This window comes from Dipodomys spectabilis, unplaced genomic scaffold (genome assembly GCF_019054845.1).
Source record: "Dipodomys spectabilis isolate Male_0828 unplaced genomic scaffold, ASM1905484v1 ptg000108l, whole genome shotgun sequence".
In the NCBI taxonomy this organism is placed as follows: domain Eukaryota; kingdom Metazoa; phylum Chordata; class Mammalia; order Rodentia; family Heteromyidae; genus Dipodomys; species Dipodomys spectabilis.
In genome coordinates, this window is record NW_024870785.1 from 19,500,628 (window position 1) to 19,527,791 (window position 27,164).

General features: G+C 45.5%; 2 protein-coding genes across 2 annotated transcripts in view; one reads left to right on the forward strand and one right to left on the reverse strand.

The window, feature by feature from the left end:
• Hacd3 (3-hydroxyacyl-CoA dehydratase 3) overlaps nucleotides 1–1,519 on the forward strand; it is a 30,712-nt gene extending 29,193 nt beyond the window's left edge. Inside the window, exon 11 of the mRNA XM_042687698.1 lies at nucleotides 1–1,519. Within this exon, the coding sequence (XP_042543632.1) occupies nucleotides 1–77 (77 nt within the window). The 3' untranslated portion in view covers nucleotides 78–1,519.
• Ints14 (integrator complex subunit 14) lies at nucleotides 936–26,696 on the reverse strand. The gene is made up of 12 exons (XM_042687697.1): nucleotides 26,597–26,696; nucleotides 23,428–23,711; nucleotides 20,802–20,909; nucleotides 19,422–19,577; nucleotides 17,370–17,488; nucleotides 16,764–16,906; nucleotides 12,929–13,021; nucleotides 11,000–11,144; nucleotides 10,132–10,265; nucleotides 6,023–6,141; nucleotides 4,824–4,889; nucleotides 936–2,445 (listed from the first exon to the last, which is right to left on the reverse strand). Exons 2-12 carry the CDS (start codon nucleotides 23,647–23,649, stop codon nucleotides 2,194–2,196), a joined length of 1,557 nt encoding a protein of 518 aa, XP_042543631.1. The 5' UTR covers nucleotides 23,650–23,711; nucleotides 26,597–26,696; the 3' UTR covers nucleotides 936–2,193.
• Between the last annotated feature and the right edge of the window lie 468 nt (nucleotides 26,697–27,164).

Genomic DNA, 27,164 nt, shown 5'->3' on the forward strand with positions numbered 1-27,164 from the left:
GGTTGTACATAAATTTCCGTCACCTTTATAAACAGCGCAGGAGGCGCTATGGACAAAAAAAGAAGAAGATCCACTGAGGAGACTCAGATAGACAGCTTCTTGCAAGTTTGAGCCTCATCTGTGATTCTTACTGTTTTATCTGGTACTGATGTAAGTTTTTTTTTAAAGTTCAAACACATTTTCAGTGAGTCCATCTTTCTTCTTTCCCCGTAACATTCCTGAATTTGCTGTATTGTTAGTTGTAGGACTTGCATGACACAGATCCTCATCTCTGACAACAGGTTCACTCTTGTGTATTTAATGGCAACGAAGCCTCCACCCTGGCTGCTTCTTGTCAGTGTGTTATGTACACGCCAGGGACGGCTCCGAGGCCCTCGCCCTCCAAGGCTTTGCGCATCCTTGCAGTTAGGATTTGCGCTAGTCAGCTCTCGCTTTTTGTGAAAAAAGTCTATTACTCCACAGAAGGCCGTTGGAAATGACTGGGGCAGGACTGTATCTGAGGGGATCCTTTAGTAGTGGAGTGTTATGGACGTTTCTAGGGAACACTGAACATCTAACATCTATTGGCCTAACCACATCTGTCACTGCAGTGCTTACTTGTGTGGGCAGGGACAAGGCCAAGCGAATTAAGAGAAACCAATCAGAACTGTGATCACTTCCTTCCTAGCTAAAACTGAACTCCTTTCAACACTAGACAAAGAGGGGCTATAACATAGAAGCTCTCGTGAGATTACGAGCGTCCCTAGGCTACACTGGCAGGAATCAGTTGCTGGCAGTGCAGCCTGGCAGACGGGAAAGGTCCGAGGCTAGACGTGCTCATGCCGCCAGGCTGCGTCTCTCAGGCTCAGTCCCTACTTGAGTACTTTTTTGTCTGAGAAGTGGCACACACAATGCATTTTCTGAACCTCAAAACACTAGCTTTTTTTTTTTTTTTAACCTGTCTGCAGTAGGACACAGAGCAGGAACTTTGGGAACAACCAGCTGGTCCTTATCAAGGATTTCTGGCAGGAAACCCACCAAAAGACACCTGAGAAAATCTAGACATTATAGTAAAAAAAACAAATCAGATTCCTCCAGTACATTCCATGTAGACCAAATAAAAGTGTTAGAAGTAACACTTGTCCGAGGAGTTAGGGCCTGGTAGCTCTCTCCTGCCATCCCCATTGTTCTTGGGGGAAGGAGACTTGCTGAACTGTCCTGTTCCACTGAGCCTAACCCGGAAGCCTGCTGTGACCTAAACCATTGATTAGTGATGGGCATACACTGGCTGTTACTTGAAAAGTTCATGGCACCTGGCAGGGAAGGGTGCTTGGCACGTCTGAACTCCTGTCAGCACTTGTTCGTTTTGATTCCTGCTGTCCTTCAGCTCTGTGATCGGGCTTATCAGCTTTGCAATGGATTTCGCTGAGTCCTTGTGACAAAATCCTGTATTCTTTGCGAGTGTTAAGATCCTTCCCCTTTATTGCTGTCTGAAAAAGTGAAAGATTGTGTATTTCTATTAAAACATTTACAATCAAAATTCTGACTGCTTGTGCTTGAAGATGATTTCGGGTCATATTTTTGAAAAGGCTAAAGTCCTTTGTTCAGGCAGTGCTGTGTCTGCTAACGGAAGCAGTTGCTCGAGCACTCCCGATGAAAGTATAGAGGAGCTGGAAAAGGGGGTGCTAAAGGAGGTGCCCAGAAGTCCTGGCTTGCCCAAGTTTGAGGCAGGTCTGTGCTAGAGACCAGGGAAGCACAAGCCTTAGAAATGAACATGAGGAAACAGAGCTGGAGTCAAGTGACAGCACACTTTCCTCCGTGAAACCATGCTATAGAAAACCACATATTTTACTTCAGTTTTTAAAAAAAACTTGAAGAAACAAGAATCATTTACACACATGGCTACTGTTACCAAAAGCACCTAAGGGTTACCACCGCATTTTGCCGAGTTCTAAAGAAAGTTCTGGAACTCACAAGCCAGAGAATCCTTGTGGGCAGGTTGGCCAAGAAGGTAGGGGCTCAGTGCTTGTCTTGTCCTTGCTTTTCAGGAGCTGTGCTCCTCTCAGAGCAACCAGGACTATCTTCCAGGCCTACTGACAGGGCCAGGGCCCAAGCCCAAGCCTTGAGCCCTTCCTCCCCACCATGGGACCACACGGGAAAGGCTAGGCTTTTCTGTTCAAATATGAGCTAGGCAAGGAAGGTCCAAGGCAGGCCTCACATCCTCTCTGCGCTGCTCCCCGAAAAGTCTGTGTGCAGCGGGGTGATGTTGTGGTCGTGCGCGGCGTACTCAGAGGTGCCGGTGCTAGCCAGCTTGAGCTGTTGGGCGGCGTGGGTGAGCTGGAAAGCGGCATCGGGGTGCGCCGTGTCAGGCAGCAGTGTGCATTCCCGCTCTAGCATGTCTGCCACGCCCTTGAGCAGGTCCAGGAAGCCAAAGGCCAGGGCAGCCTTTCGTAATCGGTTCAGCTCCTGCAACAGAAGCAGCCCTCATGTCCTCGCTGCCTCCCTTTTCAGTGCTCAGCTCAGAGTAAGCTCTTTGACCTCACCTTTTAGGGATCATTGTTTTGGTTTTGGTGCCAGTCCTGGAACTTGAATTTAGGGCCTGGGTGCTGTTTCTGAGCTGCTTTTGCTCAAAGCTAGTGCTCTCTCACTGTGGCTCACTTGAGCCACAGTGCCACTTTGGCTTTTTTTGAATAGTTATTGGAGATCCTTTCCTGCCAGGGCTGGCTCTGAACCATGAGCCTCAGATTTCAGCCTCCTGAGTAGTTAGGATTACAGGCAGTAGCCATCAGTGTCTGGCTTGGAAAGTTGTTTTTTTTTGTCGGTCATGTGGTTTGAACTCTGGGCCTGGGTGCTGTTCCTGAGCTCTTCAGCTCAAGGCTAGAGCTCTACCACTTGAGCTACAGTACTATTTCCAGTTTTCTGGTGGTTTATTGGAAATGTCTCATGGACTTTCCTGCCTGGGCTGGCTTTGAACTGCGATCCTCAGATCTCAGCTTTCTTAGTAGCTAGGATTACAGGTATGAGCCACCAGCGCCCGATTTGGGGGGCATTTTTATAGGAGAACATGTATGTACATAGAGACACCAGTAATCTGAGTGTGGGGACCAGTGGTTCTGGTCCAGGAGAGGGCAGCGAGAGGAGGTTTGTGAGCCAAATGTGATGAGCAGTGTGTGTACATCATCTACTGGGCACTACATGAAGACTTGGTTCTTGTCTATCTTCAAGGCTGGCGAAGACTTGCCAGGGGGCTGGGAACCTTCCACGCCTTGCAGTGACAATGCACCTGTCTGCAGGAGCTGGGCTGGACAGACTCCTCAGCAAGGCTGGGTAGCAGAGGGGTCTGTGAGAGTTGGGAAGCCTCTGGTCTTAGACCTCGTGTACACATTACACATAACCACTGCAGGGGCCGTTGCTAGCTGACCACTTCTCTACTAAAAGGTGACAAGTTAGGAAAAGGCCACTGAACATGTGTGCCCACCTTAAATAAGACAGCTGACAGGTCTGGATGGAAAACTGCCGAGATGGCTGGTAAGGGCCTGTGGACTGGGGAGAGGCCAGGTGACCCAGAGGCTCCCTGGTTAAACTTGATGAAAGCAATTCATTCTTCCAGGTGTGGTGACACACAGCTATAATCCCAGCACTCAGGAGGGTAATGAAGGAGGATTGTGAGTCTAAGGCTAGTCTCTGCTATATAGTGAGACCTCCTGTCTTAAACCAACAAAACAGGGGAGGATTGGGGGGGGGGTGGCGGGTGGGAGGATGGGAAGGGATGGAAAGGAGAAACAAAGGAGGAGGCTACAATGCTTGATAAGAAATGTACTCATTATCTTGCCCATGTCTGTAACCCCTCTGTACAGTATTTTCACAATAATAAAAAACAAAACAAAACATCTGAGCGCTGATGCCTTAATGCCTATAATCTCACTTACTCAGAAAGCTGAAATCTGGGATCACAGTTGGAAGCCAGCCTGGACAGGAAAAGTCCATCAGACTCATCTCTAGTTAACTACCAGAAAACCGGAAGTGGATCTGTGGCTCAAAGTTATAGAACACTAGTCTTTGGCAAAACTCAGGGACAATACCCAGGCTCTGAATTCAAGCCCCATCACAAAAAACCCAAAAAGCAAAAAACAACCCAGAAACCCCCCAAGCAAGCTGTACATTTGCTTGCTTTCCCAGCTTACATAATTGGGTTTGAAGATAATAGTAAATAAAGGCAATGAGATAAAACCCCAGGCATAGTAGCTTTGTATGTTCTCAGAAGAGATGCTAGCCTGAGGCTGGTGGTGTGCCATGTTTTGCCATGTTTTATGACTAGTCAAGGGCACCTCACACCGCACTGAATCTCATTTCTGCCAGCCTCCACAAGGACGAGGAGAAATGAGATGCAAGTGTAACTGCATTCCCTGCCGCCACATCCCTGTTCACTTCAGCCTCTCCACCAGACAATTCCCCTAATGGCTGTGGACAGCCGTCTACTCAGGAATTCACTAGAGTAATAGGAAGTCCTTTCAGGAAGTGGCTTCTCAGGTGCACACAGAAGGTTCTGGGCAGTTCCCCACCCCAGTCCTCCACCTAGTGCTGGCCTGGGTGGGACTGGATCTCTGTACAAGAGAAGTAAGGGCTCACTATTCATGGCGGTTCCAACATGGAGAAGCCCTCCATTCTTGGATGGTGAGGCACAAGCGGACCTTCCCCATCTACGGACTGATTTAACACTGGGTACAAGCTTCCCATGTGATCCTTGCCCATATTCCAGCTGCCACCCCCACCCCTACTCTCCTGATGGAGGACCATCTACGTGGCGCGCTTCTGGAGCACTTTCTACTGTACTGCAGTCTCACCTTATAGAATGTCTGTGTTTTTTCAGGGAGTTTCCTTGCATTTCTTAAAATCTTCTGTACATCTGTCTATTAAGGGAAAAAGGAATTCAACATTAGAATTCAGTGGTAAAAAGGTGGAAAAATACAAGGGTTGGGAATGTGGCTTAGTGGTAGAGTGCTTGCCTAGCATGCATGAAGCCTTGGGTTTGATTCCTCAGTATCACATAAACAGAAAAAGCTAGAAGTGGCACTGTGGCTCAAGTGGTAGAGTGCCAGCCTTGAACAAAAGAAGCTCAGGGACAGTGCCCAGGTCCCTGAATTCAAGTTCCAGGACTGGCAAAAAAAAAAAAAAAAAAGTGGAAAAGTACAAAAGGGTAATTAAATGGTTAAAGATAGGAAAATGAGAACAGAAAGCAGAAAGAATGATCCCTTTTGAGTTAATGTCAGTTAATGTTTAACATTGTAAAACACCTTCCCTTTTCAAAAGGCTTGATGGTATTAGAAAAAAAACAATTTTGGACAGGCTCTGGAGGCCTATGCCTGTAATCTAACTACTCTGGAGGCTGAGATCTGAGGATTGTGGTTTAAAGCCAACCTGGACTACACAGAGTCAATGAGATGCTTATTTCCAATTAGCCACCAAAAGGCCAGAAGTAGGGCAGTGGCTCAAGTGGTAAAGCACAGTCTTGAGTGAAAAAGGTAAGGGACAGTGCCCAGGCTCAGAGTACAAGCCCTAGTACTGGCACACACAGAGAGACAACACTGATATTATGAGTATTGCTCACTTACTGCCTCTCCATGTGAAGAATTTTACTTTAACCTCCAGTGCAGGGAAAATACATCCAAGTAGAAGAACAGACATGCTTTCTTCTACTGGACAAGAGAAACAACCCAACTCACTTCTGTTTTGACCATGGGAGGAGGCCCAGAGCTGCCCTGCTTAAACACAATTACCATCTGGCCTTGGGTTCCAGGCACAATTCTTTCCGTTCTTTATCTAGATTTCTTATTGCTCTAAATTTTATAAAAAATGATTTTGTTTTCTAGGTGTTTTCCTGTAGGCCATCTCAAATCCCTTTTGGCAATAATGACACATTATAAGTGAATTACGGAGTATCAAAGGAGAGGCAAATCAAATCAAATGTCTTTTGCCTGCTAACCCAAATGCGGCCTCCAGTCCCCAAGGAGGAGTGGGCGCGCGGTACAGATATAATGTTTACCTGTAGGCCACTGGGTTTGATCCAGACAGTCACATTCTGGGCATAGCTGCGTTTGTTTTTGGGTTGCAGGGGGAATGGGCTCTTATTGTCATCCTCACCGTAAGGGTTTTCTTTAGCATCTGCAAGAAAAAGATATTCTCCAAATGACATATGGCAAACACAATCAATTCCATTTCCAATTAGGCTAGTGGCTCTCTGAGTCATTCAATCTGCTATATCCTATTACCTCATTAATTAAGAAAATCCATTCACCTCAGCGAGCTGGAGAACCTGTTCCCAGTAGAAAGCCAGGGATGGCGGACAGCAAGGAATCAAGAGGCCTGCCTAGTGAAGAACTGCTAATGTCCTGAAGAAACAGCTTCACTCGCCTGCCATGTAAGTTAAGGCCAGAGAGGAGAAAAAAGACATACTTGCAATACTAAAGTACATTATTTTTAAACACATATATAAACATACTGTGCTGTGTATATTCTAGCCCACCCGCCAAACTTTGCTGTGCTGTCTAATATGGCAGCCGTATCTGAGGATCATGGTTTGAAGCTAGCAGGGACAAAAAAAATCCCCCAAGACTCTAATTAACCAGCAAAAAGCCAGAAGTAGAAGTGTGGCTCAAGTGGTAGAGCTCCAGCCCTGGGAGAAAAAGCCAAGTGAGAACATGAGGCCCAGAGGAGTTCAAGCCCCAAGAGTATTTATTAAATTCTACCTTTGTACCAGACACTTTACATATACTGCATATACAGCAAACCTTGAAGGCGGACAGCAGTCAATCCTATTAAAGATGAGGAACTGAAGCTCAGAGAGTATGTCCTTATGCACTGGTTTGAATCTGACACCTCTTCCCTCATTCAGCATTGTAGTTCCCCTCCCTCACACCCTGACTTCTCCATATCTATCTGTATCTTATGTCTAGATTCTAGCCAGCAGCCAGCAAGCTGCTCCAAGCTTTTCTTGAGACTCTGTTATCCGACCGCACTCAGTGTCATAGCAACACTGCAACAGCTGACCATGGCCTATCCCAAACTTTCCTTACAGCCTCCAACCGATAAATGCACTAGCAGATGGGAAAGACTGAACAAGAAACTCTTAGAAATAAGAAATATGGGATAATCCTAGCTACTCAGGAGGCTAAGATCTCAGGATCATGGTTCAAAGCAAGCCTGGACAGGAAACTCCATGAGACTCTTATCTCCACTGAATTATACCCCCTTCCCACCAAAAAAAAGCTAGAAGTGGAGCTGTGGTTTAAATGGTAGAGTATTAGCTTTGAGCAAAGAAAGCTTAGGGACAGCACCCAGGCTCTGAGTTCAAGTCCCAGGAGGAACACACACACACACACACACACACACACACACACACACACACACACACACACACACACACACACACACACACACACACACACACACACACACACGAAGTTACAGGAAGAATGCTAGATGACATATAGACAACAGGCCTATAGAACACTGACACATTCAAACATTCAAAGTCAGTATGAGACACACACCACAATGAAAAAAACAGAATCAAGATCTAGCTATATATTGCATTACTCAAAAGATGCAAGCATTTAGCCAGGCTCCGGTGGCTCACGCCTATAATCCTAGCTACTTAGGAGGCTGAGATCTGAGGATTGTGGTTCAAAGCCAGCCCTGGCAGGAAAGTCCGTGAAACTTATCTCCAATAAACGACCAGAAAACCGGAAGTGGCGCTGTAGATCAAGTGGTAGAGTGCTCACCTTGAGCTGAAGAGCTGAGGGACAGCACTCAGGCCCAGAGTTCAAGCCCCACGACTGGCCAAAAAAAAAAGAAGGATGCAAGTATTTAAGATGATTTGACAGAATTAGGAGGGGTCAGTCTCAACCATGGCAGTGCTATTTTGCATGATCTCCACCATTCTGCATCCACTGTGTGGCCCTCAGGCACTTTGGATGTATCCCCCTTAGTGAGTTCTCTCAATAGCCTGGAGATGTAGGTTTTCTTTTATTCACTGTCTCATGCCAATCCCAACCTCATGAAATTTCTGTGAGAATTCAAATGTCTAACTCAGTGTCTGGCACAAAATTCAGTTTATAAATGTCAGCTGCTATTGTTCCCACCGCAAAGAAGACCTTAGGGCTGGAGATGTGACCCGAGTTAGAGCACTAGCCAATGAAGTCTCAGGGGCTGGGAATGTGGCTTAGTGGTAGAGTGCTTGCCTAGCACGCATGAAGCCCTGGGTTTGATTCCTCAGTACCACATAAACAGAAAAGCCTGGAAGTAGTGCTGTGGCTCAAGTGGTAGAGTACTAGCCTTGAGAACAATGAGGCTCAGGGATAGTGCCCAGGCCCTGAGTTCAAGCCCCAGGACTGGCAAAACAAAACAAAAATCAATGAGTGAAGTGTCAGGTACTGAGTTAAGTCCCAGTCCCAGTCTTGGATCAAAACAAAAGAAATTCAGGAGATACATAATATATAAGTACAGGAGAGAGTAAATGGCAGTTCCACCTCCATAAACAATGAGGGCTGCTGGATTGCAGCCAGCTCAGAAAGGAGTCAGATAGAAGAGTCTGATTTATGGACAAACATCTCTGGTGAAAACTATCACTAGAGCTAGACTCCCAAAGAGACTTTCTCTGCCTATATCTGTCTGATGGGCACAAACTCAACTGGTGCAGTTATAGTCTTCCCTGGGCTACCCTTTGGCCCCAATGCCAACCTCAGGGATCACTCCCAGATCAAATGTCTCATCTCTCACTTGGATGATAGCCAAGTCACAAAACTCAAGGGACACCAACGGCAGAATACCAACTCTCCTAGGGACCTCTCTTGCTGGCTGCACTGTGGCCAGAGGATCTGACCACATGACTCCTCTGCAGTCCCTCTCAGCACCTGCATAAGTCTTGGCTCTTCATATTTCAGAGGCTGCTCAGATCTGGCTACTGCCCATCTGCAATCGACCACCTGCCCTCCCCATGCTCCACCAACTCTGCTCCCCCTGCACTCCTGCTCAATTCCTTTGCAAAAATAGGTGTTCGATTTACCTGGAAGCTCTGATTTCTTTCCACTAGAAATAGAGGTGTTTGATTTACTCTGGAAGCCCTTTCTTCCTTCATCAGCTTTTTTTCCTTCAAAACACAGCTTGTATGTCTCTCCCCGGCAAAGACTTAGCTCTGAGTACTGGGCAGAGCTGCTCTGATGGTCACCTCTGCCTAGCTAACCCTAGCCCTGTACAGTCCGTCCAATCTTCCTCCCCTCCCCCCCACCTCCCAGCAACGCCAGCTGACGCTTATCACTAAGCTTGGCAAACATCCCTGAAACTGAAATGAGCCCAAATGAGACAAGGGTCACTCCACAGGTAGAGCCTAAGGACCCAGCAGCACAAGGGTCTGTCAAAAGGAGTGGCAACTGAAGAGGCAGATCTGAGGACCACAGTTCAAGGCCATCCAGGCAGGAAAAGTCTGTGAGGCTTTTATCTCCAATTAAGCATCAAAAAGCCATAAATAGAGCTGTGGCTCAAGTAGAGTGTTGAGCAAAAAAAGCTCAGGGATAGCACCCAGGCCCTGAGTTCGCTGAGTTCCAGTCCTAGGACTGGTACATTAAAAAGGTAATAATAATAAAAGGGACTTGAGTTGGAAATAGTGCACTAAAGGGGAAAAAAATGGCAGTGCCTTTTTTTTTTTTTGGCCAGTCTTGGGGTTTGACTCAAGGCCTGGGAACTGTCTTTGAGCCTCTTTGTGCTCAAGGTGAGCTCTACCACTTGGCCACCGTGCCATGTCTGGCTTTTTCTAAGTAGTTCCTTGAAGATAAGAGTCTCCTGGACTTTTCTGCCAGGGTTGGTTTCAAACCCTGATACTCAGATCTCAGCCTTTTGAGTAGTTAGGATTGTAGGTGTGAATCACTGGTGCCTGGCTTATCTTTTCACACTAAGCAATTGAAGACTTTGTATTTCCTTAAAGTACCCTAAATGCTGGTTTCCCCTGAGCTGTGAAAGCCAAGTTCCTTATGTAGACATCCAGCCTTAGACACCATGGTGCACCAAGAGCTCAGCCAGCTCTCCAACTCCTGTCAGATACTCAGAATGGTAGAGGGAAGGTACAGTGCAGACTGGCAAGAAATGATCTTGCTCTACCTGAAATAGGACCCAGTTGTGCCATCTTCCCCAGCCATGGGAGAGGTTCTGGGCCAGGCTCAAAGAGAGACATCATGAGGTTTGATTTCTTCTTGCTGTCGGCTTGGGAGTAAAGCATTCCATGCCATTCAGGACTGGAGAGAGAGAGAAAGAAGGAGAGAGGGAGAGATCAGAAGAACAGCAAGCCTGAAGCTGTCACACTAAATTTAGCCTGACACAGCCTTCAGCTTTGAAGTCAGGTCCACCACTCATACACTCTTACCAATGCCAAATCCTAAACCTGAAAATGCATACTACTGTTTTCTAATAGTTCCTCTGGGGCATTACTGCTTTTTCAGGCAAAATGATATACATATGGAAATTAAAAGCAGTTTAAAAGAAACAAAAAAAAAAAGCCAGGCCCTGGTAGCTACTCTGGAGGCTAAGATCTGAGAATTAAGGTTCAAAGGCAGTCGGAGCAGGAAAGTCTGTGAGACTTATCTCAAATGAATCACTAGAAAACGAGAAGTGGAGCTGTGGCTCAAGTTGGGAGAGTGCTACCCTTGTACAAAAGAGTTCAGGAACAGTGCCCAGGCCTTGAGTTTAAGCCCTACAACTGACACACAAAGACAAAAGATGGAATGGAGGTGTGGCTCAAGTGGCAAAAATGCCAAGTAAGAGTACAAGGCTCCAAGTTCAAGCCCCACTACTAATATTTTAAAAGGCTCACTCCATACTTATTCTAGGGAGAAGTTAGGGAGAGCTTAACTTCAAAAGCCTTGGCAGGTGGGAAGGACAGGGCAGAGGAGGAGATTTCTACTTTTCTTTCAGGTAAGTCCATATAGTTTTCCATCCCTTTATTGAACCAGATGAGAAGAAAGTTTCCTACCCCAACTGAACTATCGCCACCATTCCTTCCACTTTCAGGCTGCCATGGAGCAGGACGCAGAAGTTGGGTATTTTGCCTGCAATCTGATTGGCTGAATTTTCGTCTTCATTGTCATCAGTGATACCGGTACCCACCTCATCACCCTCTGAAAGAGGAAAATGAGTTAGAGCAAGATGAGCCACAAAACCCCACTGCCAAGTACATGCGTGGCTCCTCCTGGCCTTGAAGGGAAAGTATGTAGAGCTTAAGAGAACGTATCAAAAATTGGAAAAAAACTCATCTCAGTTTTCCAAGGCCCATATAAAAATCCCTTTTCAATAATTATATAAATTCCCTTTATATCCATAGAGACAAAGGACACAAAAGAGCAAGAGTTCAGCATACACCAAAGATGCTGAATTCAGGGACACAACCTCACAGTTCCTACAAAGATATATTCTGCAGTTCCACAAGGTACTAACTAGGCTTATCTGTCCATCCACCTGTCTGGCCATCCAGCCAGCCAGATTTAATGAGTATCTACTATGTGCTTGGCATAACGTCCTCCCCCTTAGGAAGTTGTATGCACTTGCACATTTACCAATCTTTCTATGAGCACACACGGTGACACAAGGGGGATTTCACTGTGGTATTTCCACCCCTGTGTACAAAATACCCTGATCAATTCCTTCCATTCTATCACACTCCCTTGTCCTCGCCCTCTTTAAATCAATTTTAACAGGTTTCTTGCTCTGTTTTCATACATGCAAGCAATCTACTTTGACCACATTCATCCTTTCTCATCCAAGTTGTTAGCCCAGACTTCCCACTGGAGCCCACCCCTGCAAAGCAATAGAGCTTGTTGTTGTTGGTTGTGGGACTTGAACTCCCGGCACTGTCCCTGAGCTCTTCAGCTCAAGGCAAGCACTCTACCACTTGAGCCACAGTGCCAATTCCGGTTTTCTGGTGGTTTATTGGAGATAAGAGTCTCACGGAGGGGGCTGGGAAGATGGCTCAGTGGTAGAGTGCTTGCCTTGCATGTACGAGGCCCTGGGTTCAATTCCTCAGTACCACATAAGCAAAAAGAAAAAAAAGCAGGAAGTGGCGCTGTGGCTCAAGTGGTAGAGCGCTAGCCTTAAGCTGAAGAGCTGAGGGACAGTGCCCAGGCCCAGAGTTCAGGCCCGTGACCGGACCCCCCCAAATAAAAAAAAAAAAAAAAGAGTCTCATGGGCTGGCTTTGAACCGCGATCCTCAGATCTCAGCCTCCCAAGCAGCTAGGATTACAGGTGTGAGCCACTGGTGCCCAGCTTTGTCATTCTATTTTTTTACTGTACTAACTGTAACAAAAGGTTTCTGCCATATTTCAGCATTGCACGTATTGCATTTTTCACAGCATAACTGTTGCCTTCCTTCCCTGCTCCCCCCTTCTCCTGAAGCCAGTCTTCTGGTTACCACCTGCCTTTCTCAGCATGCTCCTCATAGGAAAGGCAGAGTCCTAGATAAGGAAGAAGCAGCCTCATCTCTAAGGAGGACCTCCACTGTTCATTCACAACTCATACATAGAAGAAAGCAGCAACATTTCTGCTGTATGAAGGAACATTCTCTTTTTTGAAATCCAACATGGGGGCTGGGAATGTGGCTCATTTAATGGTAATGCCTAGGATGCATTAAGCCCTGGGTTTGATTCCTCAGTTCTACATAAAATAGAAAAAGCCAGAAGTGGTGCTGTGGCTCAAGTGGTAGAGTGCTAGCCTTGAGCAAAAGAAGCTCAGGGACAGTGCCCAGGCCCTGAGTTCAAGCCTCAGGACTGGCAGAAAAAAAATAAAATCCAACATGGCAACTATTCCTCTTTTACTATACAAAAAGGGCTAATCTATTGTCAACCTTGTAAGAATAACTTTAGATAATAGAAGTCTTCATATACATCAATGGCATAAGAAAAGAACTCACCTTTGTTAAGGGCAATAGGTAAGACGAGATGTCTGGACAGAACTGGGGGACTTGAAATATCAGCTATATCAATAAACCCCACAATTTCCAAATCTAAAAGGAAGGAATTTGCAGAGAATTAATTTATACCAGGAGAAGTCCATTTCACAAATACCCTGCTGTAGGTGGAGGTTTCAATTATGGTGACCAACAACTTACATTTTAACTAACTCAGAAAATAATGGCATGGGCTGGGAAGGTGGCTCAGTGGTAGAGCACTTGCCTTGCATGCCTGAGGCCCTGGGTTCAATTCCTCAGCACCATATAAGCAAAAAGAAAATAGCCAAAAGTGGCGCTGTGGCTCAAGTGGTAGAGCTCTAGCCTTGAGCTGAAGAGCTGAGGGACAGCGCCCAGGCCCAGAGTTCAGGCCCCACGACCGGAGCGCGCCCCCCCCCCCCCCCCCGCAAAAAAAAAAATAATGGCAATTGTCTTTACTTATTATCATTATTTTATTTTTTAGTGCCTTTCTTTTTTCTTTTCTTTTCTTTTTTTTTCTCGGGCGTGGGGCTTGAACTCTGGGTTTGGGCGCTGTCCCTGTACTCTTCAGTTCAAGGCGAGCACTCTACCGTTTGAGCCACAGCACCACTTCCGGTTTTCTAGTGGTTTATTGGAGATAAGAGACTTGTGGAATTTTCTGCCCAGGCTGGCTTTGAACTATGATCCTCAGATCTCAGCCTCCTGAGTAGCTAGGATTATAGGCGTGAGCCACCAGCCCCCAGCTTTCTTTTCTTTTCTTTTTTCTTGTTCTTTTGCCAGTCCTGGTACTTGAATTCAGGGCTTGGGTACTGTCCCTGAGCTTCTTTTGCTCAAGGCTAGCCCTCTACCACTTGAGCCACAGTGCCACTTCTGGCTTTTTCTAAGTATGTGGTACTGAGGAAAAGAACCTAGGGCTTCATGCATGCTAGGCACTAACTCTACCACTAAACCACATTCCCAGCCCCTTTTTGGTGCCTTTCTTGTCCTAGATGGCTTCAAACCTTGATCCTCAGTTCTCAGTCTCCTGAGTAGCTATCATTATAAGCATGGGCCACCTGGCTGGTAATTGTCTGTTCTTAAGAACATTAATGAATACAAATTATATGATAACTCAGGTCAACTTTATTTTTATGAAGCCAGTTCCTTAGCCAGGGCAAGAGCTTAAGGTCAAATCTCCTTGTTAATAGTCCTGGTTATTCAGGTTGCCAGAGGCACTAAAATCCACTTATACAACTTCATTCAGCCTTCTTTGAAAAATAAAGTCATTACCTAAACAGTTTCCCTGAGAAAGAAATACATCCTTTACAAAATGAATGGGATGACTGGGAATGTGGCTCAGTGGTAGAGTGCTTGTCTAGCATGCGTGAAGCCCTGGTTCAATTCCTCAGTGCCACATAAACAGAAAAAACCCTGAGTGGCACTGTGGCTCAAGAAATAAGAGTGCTAGCCTTGAGCAAAAGAAGCTCAGGGACAGTTCCAAGGTCCTGAGTTCAAACACCCAGGACTGGCAAGAAAAAAAAAAAAAAAAGAATCACTGCGGCAAAACCAATGTGACAATGATGTTTTTGCTTTAGAGAAACTGTACTAAAAGACAAAAGTATGTTTGTGGGTGGGTGCTGGTCCTGGGGCTTGAACTAAGGGCCTGGGAGCTGTCCCTTAGCTTTTCACTCAAGGCTAGTATTCTACTGCTTGAGCTACAACCCCACTTTCAGCTTTTTGGTGGCTAACTGAAGAATCTCACAGACTTTCCTGCCCACTCTGGCTTTGAACTGCGATCCTCAGGTCTTGGCCTCCTGAGTAGCTTGGATTACAGACATGAGCCACCAGTGCCCAGTTACAAGTATATTTCTTTTTGCGCAATGTCATCCCTTCCCTCACTCCCTCTGTTTTTCCTTCCCATCCCACTCATAAGTTGTGTCCGGTGAGTCCACTGCTGCAGTTTTCCAACCTTTGTCCCTCCATTTTTGTGCCTCCCTTATACTCTTTTCTGTTTTTTGTTTTTGACAGGGTCTTGCCATGGGAGGCTGGCTTAGAACTCACAATCTTGCTGCCTTATCCTCTTGAATGCTGAGATTACCAGCATAAGCCACTATCCTAGTACTGAAACTTCTTTTTTTCTTTTCTTTTTTTTTTTTTTTGTCGGTCGTGGAGCCTGAACTCTGGGCCTGGGTTCTGTCCCTGAGCTCTTCAGCTCAAGGCTAGCACTCTACCACTTGAGCCACAGCACCACTTCTGGCTTTTTCTGCTTATGTAGTGCTGAGGAATCGAACCCAGGGCCTCATGCATGCAAGGCAAGCACTCTACCCACTGAGCCACCTTCCCAGCCCTGAAACTTTTCTTTCTAAAGCTCGATTATATAACTAACATACAACTTAACAAAACACTAAAATTATTTAAAAAATCATTTATTATTCATCATAAAAGAAAAGTAATTTTTTATTGAGTTGCTTTTCAATTTTTCTTCTAAGCATATACACAAATATATTTTGGAAACTATTTATAAACTTAGATGCAGCAGCACACTGACTTATACCATGCTGGAAGCGTGACTCTCAGGTCTGCTGCCGTTAACTCTTTCAGCTAAGAAACAAGCCAACACCAGTAGCTAGAGCTGTTTCATTTGAATGGAAAAGACCTACTCTATTCTCTAGATTTAACAGATGCTACATTAAGGATTTTAGATTAAACATTTATATGGCAAAGAAATAATGAAACTGTTCACCAAAGAAATATGGAAGGAGGTTGAATTTAACTGTTATGAAGACCACAGAACATACGGTGTGGCTTAATATACTATTGTCCCATTGTTACAACAGACAGAGATAGACACTAGCTCATCACACCCCAAAGCTATAGGCACAAAAATAAACACCCTTCTCACAGTGCTTTTTCCTAAAATCTCTGTGCCTCAAACAATGAACATGCATTGTCTGCTTAGGTGTGATCATTTACTGACTTTCCAATTAGCTACTAAGCATCGACTAAGCATCATATATTAGCTATCAAGGTTACGAGAGTGACTGGAAAGGCAAACACCCATTCCTAAGAGATTTATTTTGTACCCATCACTCCAGGGATCAATCCATCAACGGGGGACAACTCTCCTCTGTCTTACTTAATATTGACTTTCCCCAGTGCCAATCTCAGCTAAGCCTTGGGCTAAGCAATATGACAGGGAAACAGTGTAGCTAATCACTTTCTTTTAGTTACATTGCAAGCAGCAGGAGCCTGGTGCCAGTGACTCACACTTGTAATACTCGCTACTCAGGAGGCTGAGATCTGAGGATTACAGTTCAAAGCTAGATCAGGCACAAAAGTCATGAGACACATCTTCAATGAACCATGAAAAGGTCAGAAGTGGAGATTTGGCTCAAGTGGTACAGTGTTGTTAGCCTTAAGCAGAAAAAGCTAAGGGATAGGATGTAGGTCCTGAGTTCAAGTCCCAGGATCAGCCCACACATGTATAAAAAAATAAATTAGGGCTAGGAATGTAGCTTAGTGGTAGAATGCTTGCCTAGCATACATGAAGCCCTGGGTTTGATTCCTCAGTACCACATAACAGAAAAAGTTTGAAGTGGTGCTGTGGCTCCAGTGGTAGAGGGCTAGCCTTGAGGAAATGAGGCTCAGAGACAATGCCCAGGCCCTGAGTTCAAGCCCCTAGGACCAGCAAAAAAAAAATCCAGGGCTGATGACAATAGCACCTCCCTGTGAGAATACAAGATTCTTTCCAACCCTCCTAGATGGGGAGAAAGTAAGTCACAAGTGAAAAGAGGGCAGAGAAAAGAAGAGGAAGGCCAGGAGGGAATTTTTAATGCATTACCTGTGTTAATGACTTTTGGGATAGGATCGATTTCTTCATCTACAATGAATGGCTCTGGCCTGGGGAAGACCTGGACGTCAGCGGTCAGATGGCCACACTTGAGCACAGCATGGAAAGGCGTATATGCCAGGTCTATCAGCTTTCTAGAAGATGATCATGACTGGTTAAGGGAGGAAGAGTTCACATGTGGTACACATAAAAGGACTGTACACATGAAAGTTACATTTCAAGATGTAAAGTTGGTTAAACCTTCGCACTGATTCCAAAACTAAATCTACTTGTGAAACGGAAAACATCTTGATGTTTTGAAAGAGGAAATTTCAATTGAGAGAGAAACCCCATAGCAAGTTAAACTTGGGAACAGCTGAGTCTTTTTAAAGCATGACCACCTTATTTTACCTGAGAAACGGGCAACTTTGGGAAAATGGACTCACACTGTTAGAAATAATACAGTAACTGAGAGGTTGCTGAAATACCTCAGTTGGGAGAATGTTAGACTGAAGAAATAATACAGTAACTGTTCTTCTTGGTTGTCAAATTATATCAGATTGTAAAGAAGCCCCCACCCCTACCCCCAACAAAAACAACTTTAAGGCATATACTCACCCAAACATAGACTGCACGTTTTTCAAGCACAGGGGGCCATCAATAGTAAAAATTTGCCCTTCACCGTTGTTGAGGTCTATGAGACGTTCAAGGCATTCCAGGGAATCGGTGCTCTGAAGCTACAAAGCAAGAGAGGACACCTTTAAAGTAGAACAAATCACCACATCACTACCAGCACACCAAGGCCACAGCCACTGTAACAAAATGGCCAATAAACGGTTTGTTTGGTTTGTTCTTTTGGTTCTGGTACTGGGGCTTAAACTCAAGGCCTTACACTTTTTTTTTTTGTCAGTTGCAGGGGTTGAACTCAGGGCTTGAATGCTGTCCCTGAGCCTCTATGTATTCAAAGCTAGTGCTCTACCACTTCAGCCTAGAGCTACTTCCAGTTTTTTTGAGTGGTTATTTGGAGATAAGAGTCTCAAGACTCAAGTCTCAAGTGGAGCCACAGCTCCATTTCTAGCTTTTTTGGTAGTTTTGGTAGATAAGAGTCACAAGGACGGGCTGGGAAAGTGGCTCAGTGGCACAGCGCTTGCCTTGCATGCTTGAGGCCCTGGGTTCGATTCTATTCCTCAGCACCACATAAGCAAAATGAAAAAAGATGGAAGTGGCGCTGTGGCTCAAGTGGTAGAGTGCTAGCCTTGAGCTGAAGAGCTGAGGGACATCACCCAGGCCCCGAGTTCAGGAACCATGACCGGAACCCCCCCCCACCCCACCCCCCCAAAAAAAAGTCTCACCCACTTTCCCGCCCAGGCTGGCTTTGAACCATGATCCTCAGATCTCAGCCTCCTGAGTAGCTAGGATTACAGGTGTTGAGCCACCGTGAGCTGGCCGTGAGATGATTTTCTTTTTTTTTTTTTTGGGTCCAGTTGTGGGGCCTAAACTCTGGGACTGGGCACTGTCCCTCAGCTCTTCAGCTCAAGGCTAGCGCTCTACCACTTGAGCTACAGCTCCACTTCTGGCTTTTTTCTTTTTGCTTATGTGGTGCTGAGGAATCGAACCCAGGGCCACATGCATGAAAGGCAAGCGCTCAACCACTGAGCCACCTTCCCAGCCCCGTGAGATGATTTTCTTAACAGTCAATATAAGAAGGAAGTAACTACTGTGTGTGCCAGTTCTGGGGCTCAATTCCAGAGCCTAGGTGCTGTCCTTGAACTTTTTGCTCAAGGCTAGCACTCTACCACTTGAGCCACAACTCCACTTCCAGATTTTTTTGTAATTTAGTGGAGATACTGAGTCTCATGGACTTTCTTACCTCAACTACTGCAATCTGCCTCAAGGTTACGAGAGGTACTTCATTCAGAAGTAGTTCTGCAGATTCTCAGGAGACCACAGTTAGTAGCCATACAGCATCTTCCCTACAACCTGTTCCTGACATGGTTTGGCAAGAGCCATCAATTATCAGCATTTTATAGAGCGAAAAACTGAGGTAAAGTGAAATAATTCCTGACTCAATGGGAAAAGCAGGAAGTATTTAATACAACACATCAGAAGCCAGGTGCTGGTGGCTCATGCCTGTAATCCTAGCTACTCAGGAGGTTGAGAGCTAAGGATGGCAATTTGAAGCCAAGCCTGAGTAGTAAAATCGGTGAGCTCTTCAGCTCCATAAACTACCAAAAGAGCCAGAAGTGGAGCTGTGGCTCAAAATGGTAGAGTGCTAGTCTTGAGCAAAAAGCTCAGGGACAGCATCCAGGCTTTGATTTTAAGCCCCAATACCAGCACCACAACAAACAAACAAAAAGGCCTATGTCTCCCCCCCCCAAAAAAAGCCCCCTCCCAAACACAAAAACTAAAGTATACCTCTGTCAACATTTCTGGAGGAATGGACAGAAAAAAAAGAACATCTCAACCCTTCATGGTCATCAGCAGAATGGGCATCTCCAGCTATACTCTCGGAGAGGTGAGTGTTGTTTTGTCAAAGAGCATGTGAAATCAAGTCTTTTCAAATCTAAATGTTATACCGTACGCAAGAGTGTTCATTCAATACACTGACAAATAAACCGAGACCTGGGATTTACCTAACCCATCTAAAAAGCAGTTAGCAGAAGGTATTACCTCTTCCAGGTTTGCCATGCACATGATGTATAACTTAGACGGGAAAGGGAAAGGCAGCGGGAACCTGTTGCTGTCGCTCCTTTGATTGTGTGTCGCTAGGGAATGTCGCAGGGACCCTCTACCAATGCCGAGACAGCCGTCCGTCACCAGAACGACCTGTGTGCAGAGGACAAGTATCCATTAAGCCACATGCCCAACAGCTCCACCCAGGTTTGCTTTCACTGCTACAGGAATGTGCAGGGAGCTTTGTGGGGTGATGGGTATGTTCTAGGTCTTAATTGGAGTAAGGATATACATACATGCTTCCATTTGTGAAAATCTAGCAAACTGTGTGATTTATTTGTTTGTTTATGTGCCGGTCTTGGGGCTGGAACTCAGGGCCTGGGCTCTATTTGTGAACTACTTTGCTCAAGACTGGTGTTCTTCCACTAGAGCCACACCTCTACTTTTGCCTTTTTACTGGTTAGCTGGAGATAAAAGTCTCACAGACTTTCCTGCCCAGGCTAGCATCAAACCATGCTCTTCAGAACTCTGCCTCTTGAGTAGGTAGGATTACAAGCATGAGCCCCTGATGGCTGGCTTATTTTTTTTAATTATCTTTTTTTTTCCCTTGTCAGTCATGGTACCTGAACTCAGGGCCTGGGTGCTATCCCTGAGCTCTTTTTGCTCAAGGCTAGCACTCTACCACTTTGAGTCACAATTGCACTTCTGGTTTTCTGATGGTTAATTAGAGATAAGAGCCTTGCTGGGCTGACTTTGAACCTGGATCCTCAGATCTCAGCCTTCTAAGTAACTTGGATTATACATGGGAGCCACTGCCCCCGGCTAAAATTATCTTTAACTAGTTATACCACAGGGTTTTAATTCAACGTCAACTGATATGTAGAATACACTTTGATCAGTGTCAACCTTTCTATCATTTTTCCATGTACTCCAAACTTACCCATCTGAAGTTTTCTAGTCCCAGTTTCAATATGTACATTGAATATTATGACTGTTTTTGTCCACCATTCTTTCTCTCTCTCTCTGCTCTCCTTAACATCCATCCTCATAGACAAGAAAAAACCATGTATTTTGAATTTGTGCATTTAAAACAAAAATGCAGGTACTAGAGCTTGAACTCAGGGCCTGGGTACTGTCCCTTAGCTTTTTCTGCTCAAGGCTAGCACTCTACCACTTGAGTCATAACTCTACTTTTTTTTTTTTTTCTTTTTTGGTTAATTGGAGATAAGAGTCTCATATACTTTCCTGCCTGGGCTAGCTTTGACCAGCAATCCTTGGATTTCAGCCACCTTAATAGTTAGGGTTACAGGTGTGAGCCACTAGTGCCTGGCTCGTTAATGATATCAACTAAGGACATTGAGAAAAACTAAGCATTACCTGGCAAGGGATCGCACCGCCCCATTCTTGCTGAACAATGTTACAGACACCAACCAGTGCGGACTCTAGGCATGTCTTGTCGTAATCGTCCATGTTACTCAGTGCTTCCTTATTGGGCGAGAAAAAAATTGCTCATTATTCGCTGCTGTTTTGTTATTAGAAACCACTATAAACTGTACGACGTCTGAATATCATACAGCGAACACTGAGTTTCTGTAAGCCCCAAAGCATAGGTTCCAGAAAACACACACACACACACACACCCAAACACACACACCCAAACACAGCAAAACAGAATTCCTCAACTGTAAAGGACAATGAAATAAGCTTAAAGCAATGACCAAAATTTATGGACCATTAACCATAATCTCCTAAACACCATTCTGTGCACTTTACATGGATTTAATCATCCTACCATTGTTCACCCTACTTTTAAATGAGGATTTTTTTTTTTTGGGGTCTGGTCATGGGGCCTGAACTCTGGGCCTGGGCACTGTCCCTCAGCTCTTCAACTCAAGGCTAGCGCTCTACCACTTGACCCACAGCGCCACTTCCAGCTTTTTTCTTTTTGCTTCTGTGGTGCTGAGGAATCGAACCCAGGGCCTCTGGCATGCAAGGCATGCGCTCTACCACTGAGCCACCTTCCCAGCCCTAAATGAGGAAATTTTTAAGAAGTGGCCTGACTCCAGAGCTTCTGATTTTACCTCTTACACCTCATTCATTACATTGCAATTCTCTCAATTTTAGAACTGCTAAACACCAAAAAATCTTCAGCTAAATAACTTATAAGAAAACTAGTACAAGCAGAGTGGGGTGGCTTACGCCCATAATCCTAGCTATTTGAGAGGCAGAGATTGGGAAATTGCTGTTAAGAGGCTGGCCTGGGGAGAAAATTCACAAGACTCTATTTCAACCAAAGACTAGGTGTGGTAGCACACACCTGTTATCCCCACTGACATGGGGAAGCACAAGTGGAAGGATCAAAGCCCAAACCATCCAGGGCATAAACTGAGACTATAATCTGAAAATACCCAGTACAAAAAAGGGTTGGAAGTATGACTCATGTGGTAGGGCATCTACCTACCAAGCATGAGGTCCTGAATTCAAGACTCAGTACCAGCAAAAGAGTCCACCAGTACGATTAAAAAAAAATTTAAGTCTCATAAAGATGCAAGATAATAAAAGGAAAGCTTTAATAAAAATTAGGAGGAATTCAGCCGGGCGCCAGTGGCTCATGCCTGCAATCCTAGCTACTCAGGAGGCTGAGATCTGAGGATTGCGGTTCAAAGCCAGCAGGGGCAGGAAAGTCCGTGAAACTTCTATCTACAATAAACTACCAGAAAACCGGAAGTGGCACTATAGCTCAAGTGGTAGAGCGCTAGCCTTGAGCTGAAGAACTGAGGGACAGTGCTCAGGCCCAGAGTTCAAGGCCCACGACTGACAACAACAAAAAAAATTACTAAGAATTCAAACTACATTAATCCTGCATTTCCAAATTGCCCAACAATTATTTAATTGCTCAGTTTAATTTCAGAAACACTTATTGTCTACTCACTGGCCAAGACACTGTGCTAAGAACTATAGGAGATATTAATGGTTTAAAGACATCTGGGTGGCTCACAGAACTCATAAATATTATAGATCACAACAGACAATTTGCCCCATGAAATTAGAATGTATTTGTGATTTTAACTAAGCATCACTATCTCGCAATACAGTGAAATTTGGGAAATTATGTAATCACTTAATCACAATAAAGAATTTGAAAAAAAAATAAAGACATCTGGCTAATCTCAGAAAAATATCTTTGAAAGACAATACCTATTAAGATTTTAAAATGACAACATTGAGCTGGGTACTAGTAGCTCATACCTGTAATGCTAGCTACTCAGGAGGCTGAGATCTAACGACATTTGACGCCACCTTGGGCAGGAAAGTCCATGAGACTCTTATCTCAATCAACCAGCAAAAAAGTTGGAAGTGGAGCTATGGCTCAAGTGGTAGAGTGCCAACCTTGAGCAAAAATTTCAAGGATAACGCCCAGGCCCTGAATTCAAGCCCCAGGATGGAAAAAAAGAAGAAAAAGAAAAAAAAATAATACCTTGTCATCTATAAATGAATACTATCTGTTGGAGAGTAAGCATCATTCTTAACTTTCTAGAAGAAATTTGTGTGTGTGTGTGTGTGTGTGTGTGTTTTAATAAGGGCTATTTTTTATTACCTTGAAATTGTATGAGAAAGTAGAAAACAGCAGAATGGCAAAAAATGTTGAATTTAGGGCCTGAAGCATGGTATGCTGAAATCTTCACCTTTCCTAAGAATTCCAGAAAATGGACCATGACCTTTCTCTGCTTATGTGGTGCTGAGGAATCGAACCCAGGGCCTCATGAATGCGAGGCAAGCACTTTACCAGTCAGCCACCTTCCCAGCCCCCATGACCTCTTTCTCTACCTCATACCTTTACAAAAGAAAGGCCTAGGACCTATTGGTTATGAATTATGCTTTATAGCTGTGCATATTAAGTGCCTATATATTTATTATTAAATAATTCTAAGGTCTAAAATCAGTACACTATTATCATACTGCTTTCTTTCCAATCAACTTGGGTCTTTATTCCTTTTTATACCTGCAGGGTGTTATAATCTCTTGTGAAGGGGACCATCAGTTCCCAAAGCGATGAGAAAACCACTAATGCTGTGAATTCAAGCTTGTAGTTTGTGGCCATGTGCTCAAACAGCATTGTCAACCCATGGGCTGCAAGGTGCTTCCGCTGGTATTCCTCAGACCCCTCGATTGACACAGGCCGAGTCATGGAGAGGGACACGTCCATCACCACCACTGTTGGCATGGTGAACAGAATCCAAGCCAGCCCAGTCAGAATGCAGACAACAAGCTACAAATAGTGAAATGCTGTGGGGGAAAAAAAGTCAGAAGTGTCACAAAAGGAAAGCAGTATCTTTTCACCATAACTGTAACCAATTTTCCAGAAATAAGGCAAGGTGACCCCTATATAGGTCAATCTGCAGAGAATTCTGGGAGAAAGAAGACAGCAGCCTAATTCACTGGGAAGACCACTCCCACACACACTCAAAACACACTATCTACACCTGTGAATCAAGGGCTACCTTATTACCAGTGGGAAAAAGCATTAAAGGTAGGCCTTACTTCCAACTTTCAATTGTTATATAAAATATGTATTTATATAAATATATATATACTTACACATATACATTTATGTATATATACATAGAGGGGGGGAAGAGAGAGAGATACACACACACACACACACACATATACACACTCGTGGTTCACAACTGTAATCCTAGCTACCCAGGAGGCTGAGATCTGGGGATCATGGTTTGAAGCCATCTCAGACAGGAAAGTCTGTGAGACTTTTATCTCCAATTAACTACCAAAAAGCCATAAGTGGAGCTGTGGCTCAAATGGAGCTGTGGCTCAAGTGGTAGAGTACTAGCTTTGAGTGGGAGGCGGGGGGGAGCGGGGGAGCTAAGGATCAGCACCCAGGCCCTGAGTTTAAGTCTCAATACTGAGGTGCATGAACACACGTGCACACATGCACGCGCACACATGCACGTGCTCGCGCGCACACACACACACACACACACACACACTATAGCTTAATGCTGGTGGCCTGTAATACTAGATACTCAGGAAGCTAAGGTCAGAGGCTTTCATTTTGGAGCCAGTCTGCTCATCAGTCATGAACCAGCAAGTTGAGGGAAAGCATGAAGCCCTGAATACAAGCCCCAATAGCAGCCTCAAAGTAAAATTAAATAAATATATAAATAAAATGTAATTTGGCTCCTGTGAACCACTATGTTCTAAGTTTCCAACAGCTCCCTTATAATTTGAATTTTAGAATTTCACACATCCGTGCTTGGGCATTGTACCAGCAAGCAGTCTGGCTATTGTTAAACATTTTGAAGTGAATTCCAAAAAACAAACAATGAACATTAACCTTGTATAATGTTTTTACATCTACCTAAAGTCTTCCACAATTGCATATGACACAAGCAATGTGACTATGAAGTTGTACGAAGTATACACATATAGTCCTGTAACCCACTTTCCTTAGTTATGTATTTTTTTTTAAGCTGGGTCATTTATTTGTAATTACATGCTATTTCATTGTGTCAACAGACTACAGTTTCTCTCTCCTTTCCTTCCCTTTCCCCTTTCCCCTTCTTTCCTTTCCTTTCCATTGTAGAGCTTTAACTCAGGGCCTGGCGCTGTCCCTGAGCTTTTTCACTCAAGCCTAGAGTTCTACCACTTGGAGCCATAGCCACTCTTCTGGTTTTCTGGTACTTCATTGGAGATGAGTCTCACAGACTTTCCTGCCTGGGCTAGCTTTGAACCTTGATCATGAGATCTCAGCCTCCTGAGTAGTTAGGATTACAAGTGTGAGCCACCGGCGCTAGGCTCCTGGGCTGGATTTAACTGCTTTTAACTCTTCAGATCTCAGCCTCCTAAGTAGCTAGGATTATAGGCTTGAGCTACTGGTGCCCGGCACACTATAGTTTCTTAACAGAGGATCAACAAGTTGTATCCACATTAGTGGGTCTCTGTATTTGTTATTTCTTTATTTTTGTGCATAGAATTTTTTTAAAATTTTGTGAGTGTGCCAGTACTAAGATGGGAGTCTCTAGGATTCCATCTGGGTTGGATTTGAGATGTGATCCTCTAGGTCTCAGCTTGCTAAGTAACTAGAATTAAACGTGACTGAAAACAATGTTTTAAACAGGGGGTTAGGAACATAGGTTAAACAGCAAAAGTGTTTTTTTTATAAACCTCATAATAGACATAGATGTTTCAAATAGTTCAGATTTCCACATCAATAGACTAACCAGAAAAAAATTCACTCCTGAGAAGTCCCAAATGTTTAACAATTTTGATAGACAAATTTAAATTTGTCTCCCTCATCTCTGCCTATTAAAGTTGTTTGTTCAACATAACCCTGTTAAAACTGTCGTAGCAGCACCGCTGCTTCGCTCTTCAGTCATGTTCTCTGTGTGTGACAGAACACGGTGTTGGATGGATGCTTGAAGAAAAGTGATTGAAGCGTCTCAGCAGCTCTACAGAACACCGTCCAGCTAAGGCCCGCATCAGCGGCTCACGCCGGTCATCAACAGGAGGCTGAGAGCTGAAGATGGTGGTTCGAAGCCAGCCCTGCCAGGAAGCCTAGTCCTTGAGACTTTCTTGTTTTTAATCTCCATTAACCTACCAAATAAACGGGATGTGCAAGTGTGGCTCCAGTGGTAGGGCGCTAGCCTTGAGCTCAGGGACGGGCTCAGGCCCTGAGTTCAAGGCCCCAGAACCAGCGCTAGAACCAAACAAAACCCCTCAGGGGGCGAGCCTCAAAGCGTGGGCCTCGCCTGAGTCTCCCAGCCGCCGCGGAGGCCGCAGCCACCTGTCAGCCTTCTCCCGGGCAGACGTCTGGCTGCAAATGTGCTTCCATACGGACGGCGACGGGAGGTGCCCCCCCACAACCGACAACCAACCTCTAAAATCAGTGAAAAGACCTGGAAGTCCCTCCTGAGGAAAGCGGGGAGAGAGGGGCCCAAAACGGGGCGAAATGGGGCTGTTCACACAGCGCTCGGCAGTCCCGGGTCGCGGAGCGCAGGGACCCCGGGAATGGCGCCCCAGAGCCGGCGCGGGGAGGCCGCAATGGCCGGGCGCTGGGCCTGCGCGGCTCTTCTCACCTCACCCTTCGCCTGTGTCCCCACAACCGACTGAACGACCCTCAGGCCGCCGCCGCCGCCGCCTCCTGCACTCACCCCAAGCCCATCGCCGGCCACAGTCCGTCCGCTTCAACTTTCCGCCCGGGCGCCACAACCGGAACTATAAGGGCCGCGGGACCCCAGGGAGCCCGGCGCCGTCGGCGTCGCGAGAGGAGCAGAGGCGGCTTCGGGGGCGGGAGGGGCGGGAGGGGCGGGAGGGGCGGGAGGGGCGGGAGGGGCGGGGCTTCAGGGTGGGCGGGGAGGGGCGGGGCTGTGGCTCGGCTGGGCCACTAGGGAGCGCGTCCTCCCCAGCTCCTCTCCGAGGGCCGGGTAGGGGCGGGGTTAGGGGCGGGGCTAGGGGCGGGGTGGAGAGGCCCCGCCCTCTCCTCGCACAGCCCTAGGAACACAAAGCCCTCTGGAAGGCCTTAGACACCAGTTTATTTCATCTAGTGACACAGGGCACCAGAAAATTGGAAGGGGAGCTGTGACTCAAAGTAGAAGAGCATTAGCCTTGGGAAAAAAGAGCTCAGAGACAGTGCCCACATGAGTTAAAGCTCCACGACCAAACAGAGGGACAGACAGACAAACAGAAATCCCGCATAACTCCATTCAGAAAATGTATCTG

Coding starts and splice junctions, on each gene's coding strand:
- Ints14 (XM_042687697.1), bottom strand. CDS start 23,649: ATGCCAACAGTGGTGGTGATGGACGTGTCCCTCTCCATGACTCGGCCT. Junction 20,910..23,427: donor GAGATTATAACACCCTGCAG/GTATAAAAAGGA, acceptor TCGCCCAATAAG/GAAGCACTGAGTAACATGGA. Junction 6,142..10,131: donor ACAACTGGGTCCTATTTCAG/GTAGAGCAAGAT, acceptor TTTTTCTTGCAG/ATGCTAAAGAAAACCCTTAC.